Source organism: Tachysurus vachellii, chromosome 5, assembly GCF_030014155.1.
Source record: "Tachysurus vachellii isolate PV-2020 chromosome 5, HZAU_Pvac_v1, whole genome shotgun sequence".
NCBI classification, from domain to species: domain Eukaryota; kingdom Metazoa; phylum Chordata; class Actinopteri; order Siluriformes; family Bagridae; genus Tachysurus; species Tachysurus vachellii.
Window position 1 is genome coordinate 17,654,220 of NC_083464.1, and position 13,281 is coordinate 17,667,500.

Consider the following 13,281-nt stretch of genomic DNA (forward strand, 5'->3'; position numbering starts at 1 on the left):
TATGTATATTGTTATTGTTCATGTTATGCAAAAAAGCAGAATGGTGTGTAGCACTAGTAATATACAAGACTCTTCTTTTGGTGTAATGTTTTTTTATTTGTGAATGAAGCCATGTAAAAATGTCAATTTGTAAAAAGCGCTATACAAATAAACTTGAATTGAATTGAAGCAGTATGTTTAATATTTGCTGATTTTAATTTTTAGTGTCTGGAGGCTCTCACAGGTGGAAGGATCTTCTCTCCCTTTTGAGGTGGTGGGTTTCTTCAGTTTGTGTTGTGTAACACTTGGTGTGCTGACTTGATCAAGTCAAGTCAAGTAGCTTTTATTGTCATTTCAACCATATATATCTGTTACAGTACAAGTGAAATGAGACAACGTTTCTCCAGGACCATGGTGCTACATAAAAAAAAGACAGAGCTAAGGACTTAGTAAGTTAGTCCTAGCCACATAAAGCGCATCTGTGCAACCTGGTGTACACAGAGCAAGACAAAAGACAGTGCAGGACAAAAAATACGAGACATTACACAAAAGACAATATACAAAAACAGCGCCGACCAGTGTAAATGCTGTATGTTCATACAATATTGCGTTTGCAGAAATACTGGAATGACCACAGTATTATAGCAGCAGTTACATGAGGTATTGTGTTGTGCTAAACAGCACTCAACTGAATTGTGGGACAGCATGTGCAAAGAGCAAAAACAGTGTTCAAAACAGCATGCAAACAGTTTGATGGATATATATTGGAAGAACGTGTATTTAGTGTAGGTCTTTGCAGTCCATACAGTTGGTGTGTGTGTGTGTTTTGTGCTCAGTGCAGTTCAGTTCAGTCATTGAGGAGTCTGATGGCTTGTAGATAGAAACAGATACACAGTCTGGTCATGAGGGCCCAAATGCTTCTGTACCTTTTTCCAGAGTTCAGGAGGGTGAAGAGTGTGAGTGAGGGGTGTGTGGGGTCATCCACAATGCTGTTGGCTTTTCGGATATAGTGTGTGGTGTAAATGTCCACGATAGAGGGAAGAGAACGTAGAATGTAGTCAGGATGGGGGGAGGGAGATGGGCTTTTCTCAGCCTTCGTAAGAAGCAGAGACGCTGCTGGGCTTTCTTGGTGATAGAGCAGGTGTTGAGTGACCAGGTGAAGTTCTCCGCCAGATGAACATATGATCTGAGTGCACAGGGACCTGTAACTTGTGCTTTTGGCTAACTTAAGTACCCAGTGATCATTTTTCATCTTTGAGGACCTTAGCCTGGTGTTGCGCATTTGTGCAATCTTCAAACTCAGCGACTTCGCGCCACATTCGGATATTTTTGTAAGAACTGAATCATGTATGAACCAAAAACATTTGGTTTACTAGACTAAATCACATTGACAAGTTGTTAATAATAATGAAGTTATAATAATTTTAGAATTGTGTGTATTGTCGGTGTGAATCTAGCCATGGGGGTCAAATCTAGCCATGGGGGTCAAATCTAGCCATGGGGGTCAAATCTAGCCATGGGGGTCACAGTCCAGTGACTTCTGTGCCGGTCCCAAGGCCGGATAAATAGAGAGGGTTGCGTCAGGAAGGGCATCCGGCATAAAACATTGCCAAATCTAACCATGCGAGTTGTCAGTAAGAATTTCATACCGGATCGGTCGAGGCCCGGGTTAACAACGACCGCCATCGGCGCCGTTGACCTACAGGGCGCCGGTGGAAATTGGGCTACTGTTGGTCGAAGGAGTAGAGGAGGGAGGAGAGTGCACAGACAGAGAGAGAAGAGGGAAGGTAAGAGTGTAGGACTGAGAATAGGGACTCTGAATGTTGGTACTATGACAGGGAAAGGTAGAGAGCTGGCTGATATGATGGAGAGAAGGAAGGTGGATATACTGTGTGTACAGGAGACCAAGTGGAAGGGTAGCAAGGCTCGTAGTATAGGAGCAGGATTCAAGCTGTTTTATTATGGTGTGGATAGTAAGAGAAATGGGGTAGGTGTGGTCCTGAAGGAGGAGTTTGTGAGGAATGTTCTGGAGGTGAAGAGAGTGTCAGACAGGGTGATGAGTCTGAAGTTAGAGATTGAAGGGGTGATGTTGAATGTTGTTAGTGGTTATGCCCCACAGGTAGGTTGTGAGTTAGAGGAGAAAGAGAGATTCTGGTGTGAATTCGATGAGGTGATTGAGAGTATTCCCACGGGTGAGAGAGTGGTGATAGGAGCGGATTTTAATGGACATGTTGGTGAGGGGAACACAGGTGATGAGGAGGTGATGGGCAAGTTTGGAGTTAAGGAAAGGAACCTTGAAGGACAGATGGTAGTAGACTTTGCTAAGAGGATGGACATGGCTGTGGTTAACACGTATTTTCAGAAGAGGGAGGAACATAGAGTGACTTACAAGAGTGGAGGTAGGAGAACACAGGTAGACTACATCCTTTGTAGAAGAGGCAATCTGAAAGAGATTAGTGACTGTAAAGTGGTAGTGGGAGAGAGTGTAGCCAGACAGCATAGGATGGTGGTGTGTAGGATGACTCTGATGGTCTGTAAGAGGAAGAGGTCAAAGATAGAGAAGAAAACTAAGTGGTGGAAGCTGAAAAAGGAGGAATGTTGTGAGGAATTTAGACAGAAGTTGAGGCAGGCTCTGGGTGGTCAGGTAGTGCTGCCGGATGACTGGGAAACTACAGCAGAAGTGATCAGGGAGACAGGGAGAAAGGTGCTGGGTGTGTCATCTGGAAGGAGGAAAGAAGATAAGGAGACTTGGTGGTGGAATGAGGAAGTTCAGGATAGTATACAGAGGAAGAGATTAGCCAAGAAGAAGTGGGATATGGACAGGACTGAAGAGAATAGACAGGAATACAAGGAGTTACAGCGCAGAGTGAAGAGGGAGGTGTCTAAGGCCAAGCAGAAGGCATATGATGAGTTGTACACTAGGTTAGACACTAGAGAAGGAGAGAAGGACTTGTACAGGTTAGCTAGACAGAGGGATCGAGATGGGAAGGATGTGCAGCAAGTTAGAATTATTAAGGATAGAGATGGAAGGGTGCTCACAAGTGAGGAGAGTGTACAGAGGAGATGGAAGGAATACTTTGAGGAGCTGATGAATGAGGAAAATCAGAGGGAAAAAAGAGTAGAAGGGGTGAACTCTGTGGAACAGGAAGTAGATAAGATTAGAAAGGATGAAGTCAGGAAGGCCTTGAAGAGGATGAAAAGTGGAAAGGCAGTTGGTCCTGACGACATCCCGGTAGAGGTCTGGAAGTGTCTAGGAGAGGCAGCAGTGGAATTTTTAACTAGTTTGTTCAACAGGGTATTAGAAAGTGAGAGGATGCCTGAGGAATGGAGAAGGAGTGTGTTAGTGCCGATCTTTAAGAATAAGGGTGACGTGCAGAGTTGCAGCAACTATAGGGGGATAAAGTTGATGAGCCATACAATGAAGTTGTGGGAAAGAGTAGTGGAAGCTAGGTTAAGGAAGGTGGTGGAAATTTGTGAGCAGCAGTATGGCTTCATGCCGAGAAAGAGCACAACAGATGCAATTTTTGCTCTGAGAATGTTGATGGAGAAGTATAGGGATGGTCAGAGGGAGTTGCACTGTGTGTTTGTAGACTTAGAGAAAGCGTATGACAGGGTGCCAAGAGAAGAGCTGTGGTACTGTATGAGGAAGTCAGGAGTAGCAGAGAAGTATGTCAGAGTGGTGCAGGACATGTATGAGAGGAGCAGGACAGTGGTGAGGTGTGCTGTAGGTCAGACAGAGGAGTTTACAGTGGAGGTGGGACTGCATCAGGGATCGGCTCTGAGCCCCTTCCTGTTTGCTATAGTGATGGACCAGTTGTCAGAGGAGGTCAGACAGGAGTCTCCTTGGACGATGATGTTTGCAGATGACATTGTGATCTGTAGTGAGAGCAGGGAGCAGGTGGAGGAAAACCTGGAGAGGTGGAGGTTTGCGCTGGAGAGAAGAGGAATGAAAGTCAGTCGTAGTAAGACTGAGTACATGTGTGTGAATGAAAGGGAGGGAAGTGGAATAGTAAGGTTACAGGGTGAAGAGGTGAAGAAGGTACAGGAGTTTAAGTACTTGGGGTCAACAGTCCAGAGTAATGGAGAGAGTGGGAAAGAAGTAAAGAAGCGAGTGCAGGCAGGTTGGAGTGGGTGGAGAAAGGTGTCAGGAGTTCTGTGTGATAGGAAAATATCAGCAAGAATCAAGGGGAAGGTGTACAGGACAGTGGTGAGACCGGCCGTGCTGTATGGTTTAGAGACAGTGACACTGAAGAAGAGACAGGAGTCAGAGCTTGAGGTAGCCGAACTGAAGATGTTGAGGTTCTCTTTGGGTGTGACAAGATTGGACAGGATTCGGAACGAGTACATCAGAGGGACAGCCCATGTTGGACGTTTGGGGGACAAAGTTAGGGAGGCGAGATTAAGATGGTTTGGACATGTTCAGAGGAGGGAGAGTGAGTATATTGGTAGGAGAATGTTGGACATGGAGCTGCCAGGCAGGAGGCAAAGAGGAAGGCCAAAGAGGAGGTATATGGATGTAATTAATGAGGATTTGAAGCTAGTGGGTGCAAGTGTTGAGGATGCAGAAGATAGGGTTAGGTGGAGAGAGATGATTCGCTGTGGCGACCCCTGAAGGGAAAAGCCGAAAGAAGAAGAAGAAGTGTATTGTCGGTGTGTTACTGCCAAACTGATCCTGAAAGTACTGAAACTAATCCTCGTGATTTACCCCCTGGCACCAGGCCCAGTCTGGCTAATCGGTAGGATCCCCATTGGGCCCCTTTTTTTTTGACCGCGAGTGCCGGTGTTGATAGAAAGGTGACAAAACTCACACTGCATCAAATATAACGGAGTTTAATTAAATAAAAAAAAGGAGCAACCGATTTAAATGTGTAGTAAGTTTTTTATTTATTTATTTATTTTTAGATTAACATTGAGGAAGGAAATGGTAGGAAAATATAGGCAAACCCTATAACTCACTACCATGAAGACCAACATTTAGCAGAAAACACTTCACGTAAAGCTTTTGTGTTTAGCAGTCAACTGTTTTAATCAACCTCAAGTGTCCAGTCAAACAGGCTTATAACTAAACCAACTAAATAATGAATAATACCTTAGATGGTGGGATTGGTTGTCACCGCTGTAATTAAGTGGAAAAATAAACTTCTATATAGTTAAAATATTTAATATTTATTTTGTTTGAATGAGTCATGTTCCATATTTGTGACCTAACAGGACATAATAGTAAGACATGATCAAATGACCAAGAAGCTGACTAAAACTGTTAAAATTACACCCAAAGAGCATAAAGAATCAGCGATGCTGACCTTGGTGCTGCGCGATTTTCTCCACGGGTCAGCTGCGCTGTCCGGGGTGCTGCACCGCCGCTGATTTTCTCACCCGGCATGATTTTCCCGGCAATGAGCGCGATTTCCTGTTTCGTGCGGCGGTGGGGAGGTGTGTCTGAGGGGCTGAAGGGTTTCAAAGGGTCTGGTTTAGTGTCCGTCTCTCTGTTGTTACTGTTGAAGCGAGCATAAGAGTCATTCAGCCTGTTCAAGAATGAAACATCTGTAGTTGATGAGAGGAAGTTGCTTGGCTTATAGTCACTGATGACCTGGATGCCCTGCCACAGGTGTCTAGGGTGAGAGTTGAAGAAGTGCTTCTCTACCCTTAAATTATAGCAGTGCTTGGGCCTGCAGTACATCCTTATTCATCCAAAGCTTCTGATTTGGGTACACGGTGATCTGTTTCTGGGTTGTAACACTGTCAATGGTGGAGTTGATATAATCCAACACAGAGGAAGTGTAAATATCAGTGTCCATGTGCCACACATGGAGAGGCGGATTTAGTGAACTTGTCCAACAGAGCCAAACGTCTTCAGTAGCATATATTCAGTGACATTAGGATGAAGATCGTCAATGTAGAGTGATGCCATTTGGAAAGTAACGCTGTTCATTTTTCGTCGAGAATATAAAAAAATAAAATACAGCTACCAGTGACAGACAAAAGCAGCAACAAAACACTGAAATGCAGACTGAATATGTCACCCAACACGACTAGTCTTCTTTCTCCTCAAGGTTTCTTTAGATAACAATTCTGGTATAAAGACAGGATCATGTTTTAAAAAGCTACTAAAAGAATTTTTCATCTTAACAAATTTAAGTAAAAGTTTGACTAACAAAATACTTTTTTTATTTTGAGCATAAGAAAAGCATCGCCTTGTAGCGATTAAGCCTAGCAGTACGATAATAAACTTATATTTATATAACACTAGTCTTGTTAGTAGTCACCTTATTAGTTTGTGTAATAGGCTAACAGTTTCTAAATGTTTTTTAAACGAGATATCCGTAAATAATTGTGAGGATTTTTACCGCTAGAAAGCTGAAAATGAGATGATGCTATGGAGATAAGTGGTTCTTGGTGATGTCACATAAATTCAAGTGTTCAGTCAAACAGGCTTATGACTATACCAACCAAATAATAAATAATACCTTTGATGGTGGGGTTGATTGTCACCACTGTAATTAAGTTGAAAAAACTCATGTTTTGTTAGAATATTTAATATTTGTTCAATAGCTAGAAAATTTAATAACATACAATAATCCTTATTATGAGGAGTAGCAAATATTTATAGGAGTAAATGTGCATCATTATGTCAGCTGTTTTAGAAATCGGTTGTTAATGTCATCACAAAAATCAGAAGTAGGTAGAAGCAGTTTACAATGATTTCGGGTAAGCTGTACAGATGATTACTTACTACAGAAACAACGAGGATTTCCATCGACAAAATTCTATAAATAAATAAATAAATAAATAAACAAACATTGTTCAGGAACGAGGTTTTAATTTTGTTAAAACATTTATAAAATATAGAATTTATTGGCGTATTGAATTTATTGGACATTCTTCTTCTTTCGCCTCCTCTTATTTTTCTTGGGCGCAGGAAAACGCTGAAACAAGAAAAGTAGAGATGCACTGATTATTATATTGTTATGTTTCTTTTATATATAATGATAATAACCAAATTTCAATGAGAGATTCTGATATTATAACAACATTATACTATTATTGCTCTGGTCTTAATAATTATTATGATATTCCAAAATTATTGTCATTCTGCACGTATTCTATTCAGCAGATTCTGTTGAGCATATTGAAGAAATATCTGGTGTTCATTTTGCCCTAGCGAGTGTTCTCAAGAGCTCTCCATCAAACAGAAGAGAGCTAGTCCTTATACTGTGTATCAAACGGGACATGTTTCTTTTCCGGCCAACCATTCTACCCACCTAGGGAGCTTACTGTATATTTAACTATAAATTACACAGTGTGTGTAATGAGTGCAGATTAAAACTGTGTAGCATTTGTATAAGAATTATTGCGTGCATCAGAGTACTCACCACGTCCTGGCCAGCTTCCCTTGCCTGAAGCACAGCAGCAATCTGCTCGACCTGCACACACATATTAATATGACATTAATTACAGTGTTTCATCTATTTGATTTGTGTATGATGATTGAATAAGCAAGTTGTTGTTGTCTTTCGACTGCTCCGTTTTGGGTCGCCACAGCAGATCATCCGATCCGCATGCTATGATTTTGCACAGGTTTTATGTGTGATGCCCTTCCTGACTCAACCATCCAATTTTATCTATAAATAAGACATTAGTTGGTGTGGCTTTGTTTCCACACAAGTAAAGCTTATGAATCAGACAGGGCACAATTTATATATTGCTAGACATGTAGACAATTTACTAAAATATACTAAAACAGAAAACGAAAAAGTAAGCCCTCTGTGTGTGTGTGTGTGTGTGTGTGTGTGTGTGTGTGTAAACCTGGGCACGCAGGAGGTTGGGTTTCCTAATCAAATTAAGCAGGTCAAAGTTGTTCTCTCCCTGAATAACTAGATTGGTGATGACTTTGGCCCGAGTTGGTTGTATTTCCTGCACAAGGGGCAACATGTACTCATCTGCAGAGAGACAGACAGAGAGAGAGATGAGTGAGATAGAGAGATGCTGCTTTGTCTTTTGTTTGTTTTTGTTTGGTTTAGCTCCATATTCCAAAAGCAAGAGGAGTGAAGAGTAGACTGTATACTGTACACACTGTTTATTTAAGGAAACACTTCTCATGCTAGGAAGGTGTTGTGTACAAGTGTATTTGAGCTGTATTTGTGTGTAAGTTTCTATATGACTGTGAGACTCACGCAGCATCCTGATCTGTTCATCCAGATCAGCCGACTCCAACATATAGATGGTCAGGGGCTTTCGGGCTGGAGCAGGAACAGCAGATGGAGACTCAGTCACATTAGGATGAAGATCCCTAACGTTGAGTGACGCCATTTTTGAAGTAACGCTGTTCATTTTTCTGCAATAATCTTAAAAAAAAAAAATAAATCAAAAACACCTTTTAGTGACAGACATAAGCAACAAATAAACACTGAACTACAGACTGAATATTTCCTCCAACACGACTAGTCTACTTTCTCCTCTAGGTTTATTTAGATAACACTTCTGGTATAAAGACAGGATCATGTTTTAAAAAGCTTCTAATTTATTTTTTATCTTAACAAATTTAAGTAAAAGGTCAACTAACAAAATAGTTTTACATCTGGATCATAAGAAAAGCATCGCTTTGTAGTGATTAAGCCTAGCAGTACGATAATAAACTTATATTTATATAACACTAGTCTTGTTAGTAGTCACCTTATTAGTTTGTGTAATAGGCTAACAGTTTCTAAATGATGTTTTATTAAATGAGATATCAGTAAATAATTGTGAGGATACTTACCGCTAAAAAGCTGAAAATCAAATGATTTGTTTATCTGATGCTATGGAGATAAGTGGGTCTTGGTGACGTCATCTGTTTTCTGATTAACAGCGTCACTGATTTTGTTTGTGTTTAAACTCATAATGTCTGAGCTGTGCTGAAGGTAAACAGCTGGTGCAGTCCCAGGTAACGGAATTAGGTGGGCAATGATTGACAGTCGTATTGACCTATCAGGATGGTGCACTTCCTATTTAAAAGCTGATTGGCAGTAGCCGGGGATGCGTCACGTCCGGGTATGTGCAGTTAGCATGTAGCAGTTTTGCTAATTGTTTCTTTTCTGTTTATATACCATGTAGTGATTCGTTTGTTCAACCCTAGCTGCCTTTTGCTCCTTTCGGTGGCTTGTTTTCCTTCCGTGTGCTCCAGTGGTGAATTGACTGACTGCCCAAATTTAAGGTATATGGGCTAAGTTGCTCATTTAGCCCCATAGATTTAGCCCATAGATATCTATGATTTATCCGATAGTTAGCCATCTTTCTTAGAAATGCGCAAATAAAAAAAGACGCAACAGATTTCAATGTGTAGTATTTTTATTTTTTATTTATTTATTTTTTTTAGAATAACATTGAGAAAGGAGATGATAGGGAAATAATAAGCACATCCTATAACTCACTACCATGAAGACCAACATTTAGCAGAAAACACTTCACGTAAAGCTTTTGTGTTTAGCAGTCAACAGTTTTAATCAACCTCAAGTGTTCAGTCAAACAGGCTTATGACTAAACCAACTAAATAATGAATAATACCTTAGATGGTGGGATTGGTTGTCACCGCTGTAATTAAATAAAAAAATAAACTCCTATATTGTTAGAATATTTAATATTTTATTTTGTTTGACTGAAGCATGTTACATATTTGTACAATAGCTAGAAATTTTAATAACATACAATATATCTTATCAGGGATAGAAAAGGTTTATAATTAAACAGCCTATACTTGTTTAATAGATAGTTTAGAGTGTATCGACTCCTCCTGGTGGCGTATTTTATTCTGCCCCATACTTTTAAAGTCATTTAAGTTTGACATTTTAATTTATTATTTTTGCATACAGTGCAGACACATTAAAACTGTAATGGCAGGACCACTGATGTACATCTTTCACTCTTTCACTTACTAACCTGTCCATTCACTAATTACTTCACATAACATGTATATGTATGTATGTTTTTTTAAGTTTTATTTTAAGATCCAAACTTAATTTTGTTATAGGAACTATATAAAGTATAAAAAAAAAACAGAAATTGACAATACCATTATTATTTTTGCCCATTGATCAGTTAACTTAAAAAAAAATCATTCTCTCTCCCTGTTTCTTGGTGAGGACAAAAGATTTGTCCCAGGTGGTCAAAATGATCATCACCAAACACTAAAATTAAGAAGAGTACAAGGCCATTCTTACAGCTCATGGAACTGTCAAGAACCTACCAGGACATACTAGTAAGAGATGATCAAATGACCAAGAAGCTGCCAAAAACTGTTAAAATATACCTTACATTACATCCAAAGAGCATAATGATGACCCGGAGAGAACTGGTGTGATGGTTTCAACTCAGTATGTGCTGCATACTAATCCAAGAATGATTTAATGGGGGAATACCAAGGAGGGCCCTGCTGTTGAAAGACAACTTAGAAAGGCATGTCTGATCTTTGCCCAAACATACCAAGAAATGCCACAATGTTTTTATGACTGATGAATCTAAAATACAACTAATTAATAATGCCAGTCAATGATTTGTTTAAAAATAGTAAAATGTATCTTGTTCAGATAAGAACACCGCACCTAAACTTAAATACGTTGGAGGTTCCATATTGTGACATGGCTGCATTGCTTGCCTTTGGAGCCCATGAAAGTATTGAAGTAGTCATTAAATCTGAGGCTTGTCTGTGAATTTTAGTACAATAACAGATACCTAGTGTCAGAAAACTAGGTTTGAGTTGGAGATTATGGGTTCTACAGCAATGTCCTATACACACACCCTAAAGCATGGTTAAGAAGAGGAAAATTGTCTTTTTCTTTGGAAGAAAACAAACAAACTCTTTGAAGTGAATGTACATTTCAAAGAAGGGGCAGCTTTTGGGCACAGTCAGTATCTATTTCTCATTTACACCACACAGTGTCGCTGTTTGACAATAACAAACAACCACAGGGTAATAGAATACTCACACAGATGAGTGACATAGGAAATACTCTTGTCTTTGTTGTGTTATGAAGGCTCTCATTCTCTAAGAGCAAGGGACCCTGTCATTTGGACTGATCAGCCTGAAGTGACAAAACATTTCCCCATCTGCAGGGTACAAGGGCTCACTGAACGTTTTAATACGTATAAAATGAATGTCTGTGGCCTTCAGTCATCAGACCTCAAGCCACCTGAACATCTGAGGGAGATTTTGGAGCATTTTAACAGCCATCTAAATACCAACTCAGGAAATATCTTCTGAAGACTAAACAATCTTGTAGAATCAATGCATACTGAAGCTCTTCTAGGCTAACACATTACTTTGCTATCACTTATTTGTTTTTCCTTCTGTATGTTTACTTACTTGTGTATTAGGCAATCCTTAATTTCAGAAATACAATGGCCTTCAAAATATTGTGACAATTAGTGAGGAAGGGGCTTTAATTAAATATTCCAAACATACTGATTCTGTGTCATCTAAATTACTTGTAATATTAAATTCTGCCTTCAGTCTTTTGGCCATAAGTTGTGTATGTAGAGTGTATGCCACTGTAGTAACTGTGAGTGATTAAAAATTAGAAACATTAAAAACTAACCAAATTGTTCATGCCTGGATGCTTTCTGAATGCTGAATCTTGAATGTGATGTGAATTAAAAGAGAAGAAAATACATTTTTCAATTTTGTATAAACCAAGTCATATCAATTCTCCACTTAAATAAAGCAGAAAAAATGATACTGTTTATTACATTAATTAAAGCAATATACATACAAGCTAAAAACATAAATATGTACAAGGTGCAAAGACATTAACTAAAGCTACAGATGTGTTCTTATATATAGTAAAGAAGAGACAATAAAACAAAGTTTATTCCAGGTTAAAATGTATAATATTAGTTCCTAGACTTCCTAAGCAGGCTGGAAAAAATGTGTGAGTTGTTTCCTGAGCCTGGATTAAAAAGCAGAATACTGAAAGCTATTTAAAAGAACCTGTTAGGCTAGTTATTTCCAGAACACACAATACTACGTATAAAATGGAGCGATATAATTCTTTGCTTTCATGAGAGCTTAAACAGAGTAAAAGGGCTAGGAGAAAGAAAGTACTGTACATAGGTGTTTATCACAGTCTGCCACCCACTTGTAGACAATCTACATTATTCTCTGGTTAGGTATTCTGCTTTATCCATCTTTGTATTTCCTGTAACTGGTTACTGAGAAAGCCATTGGAAGTCCACCTACAAGTTTTACTAATGCAGCCATTAGATTTCTGTGAGTGTAACCTGAAAGCACTCTGCTTGAGGCTCAATGCTTAGTACAAACGCATCCTCGTTGGAGTAGTGCTCAATAATGTTGTCGTCCACGTTGACCAGAATCCTGAGAGTTACACAAGAGAAAACACAACATAAAAACCCCACAATAATCAACACTTGACCATCTATAAATACAAAACTGCATGTTTATGAAGTACAGAGATCTAAGTAACACGTGAGCATAGACTTTACAATGTGCTGAATGGATTGTACAAAAGGTGCAGAAAGCAGAAATAAATGACTTGTACTTTGTGTATTGGATGTAAGCACAGCCCTTTATACTTCATCTCAGAAATGCTGGATAGAGTTGAGGCATAGGTACTGCTCAGGTCACAGTCACATTAAGCTATACATTTGCTGACATTTCTAGGAATGTGTTTTCACTTTGTCATTATTGGGTACTGAGTGTAGATTAATGAGAAAAAAATGAATGTGAACAATAGTAGTATCAGGCTGCAACATAAAACTGAAAAAAAAGTGAGGAGGGTCTGAATACTTAAGAAAAGTCTGACTACAAATTGATATATTAACAAGTAATGATTATGAGAATGAGAATCGCTCCACATTTTTACAGTTCAGCTCTTACTCACCCTTTCTTATTCTTCTTGAAGATTTTACCCATCTTCTCAATAGGAAGGGAGTACTTGCCTGAAATCTGAAAAAAGAAAGAAAGAATGAACCTGTAATTCAATCTGCTTCATTTATTTACTTATGCAGTAATGTGCAAGTTTGTACTTACAGCCTCGATCAAACTCTTCACTGTTGGAGACTTGAGCATTAATGCATCAAAAACCTCATCGGATTCCTTCCTTACATACAGTAGAACTGTTAAGAAAATTGTCATTATAAGTTGTGAATCCTTTCATAGAAGGAACTGCAATTACAGCAAGAATCATTCACTCTCTATGGCATATTCAGTGGTTCGTAATCAAGTTAGAAATCAATTAAAATATACATTAATCATCAGCCACATTCGGTTCTCTCTTTGCTTCAACTCTCTCTCCCACCACATGTACACAC

At 39.2% G+C, this 13,281-nt stretch overlaps 2 protein-coding genes across 3 annotated transcripts in view; both read right to left on the reverse strand.

Annotated features, from left to right (window-relative positions):
* Positions 1-6,746: 6,746 nt before the first annotated feature.
* Positions 6,747-8,919, reverse strand: LOC132845297 (polyadenylate-binding protein 1-like). The gene is made up of 5 exons (XM_060869239.1): positions 8,738-8,919; positions 8,154-8,324; positions 7,786-7,919; positions 7,353-7,403; positions 6,747-6,905 (listed from the first exon to the last, which is right to left on the reverse strand). The coding sequence occupies exons 2-5, from the start codon at positions 8,308-8,310 to the stop codon at positions 6,849-6,851; spliced, it is 399 nt and encodes a 132-aa protein (XP_060725222.1). The 5' UTR covers positions 8,311-8,324; positions 8,738-8,919; the 3' UTR covers positions 6,747-6,848.
* A 2,751-nt stretch (positions 8,920-11,670) lies between these two features.
* grhl2a (grainyhead-like transcription factor 2a) overlaps positions 11,671-13,281 on the reverse strand; it is an 8,624-nt gene continuing 7,013 nt past the window's right edge. For both annotated transcript variants that reach the window (XM_060870100.1, XM_060870099.1), the window contains exons 14-16: positions 13,001-13,086; positions 12,852-12,916; positions 11,671-12,325 (exon numbers count right to left, since the gene is read on the reverse strand). In XM_060870100.1, coding sequence (XP_060726083.1) covers positions 12,211-12,325; positions 12,852-12,916; positions 13,001-13,086 — 266 coding nt within the window. In that variant the 3' untranslated portion in view covers positions 11,671-12,210. The remainder of the gene's footprint in view (positions 12,326-12,851; positions 12,917-13,000; positions 13,087-13,281) is intronic.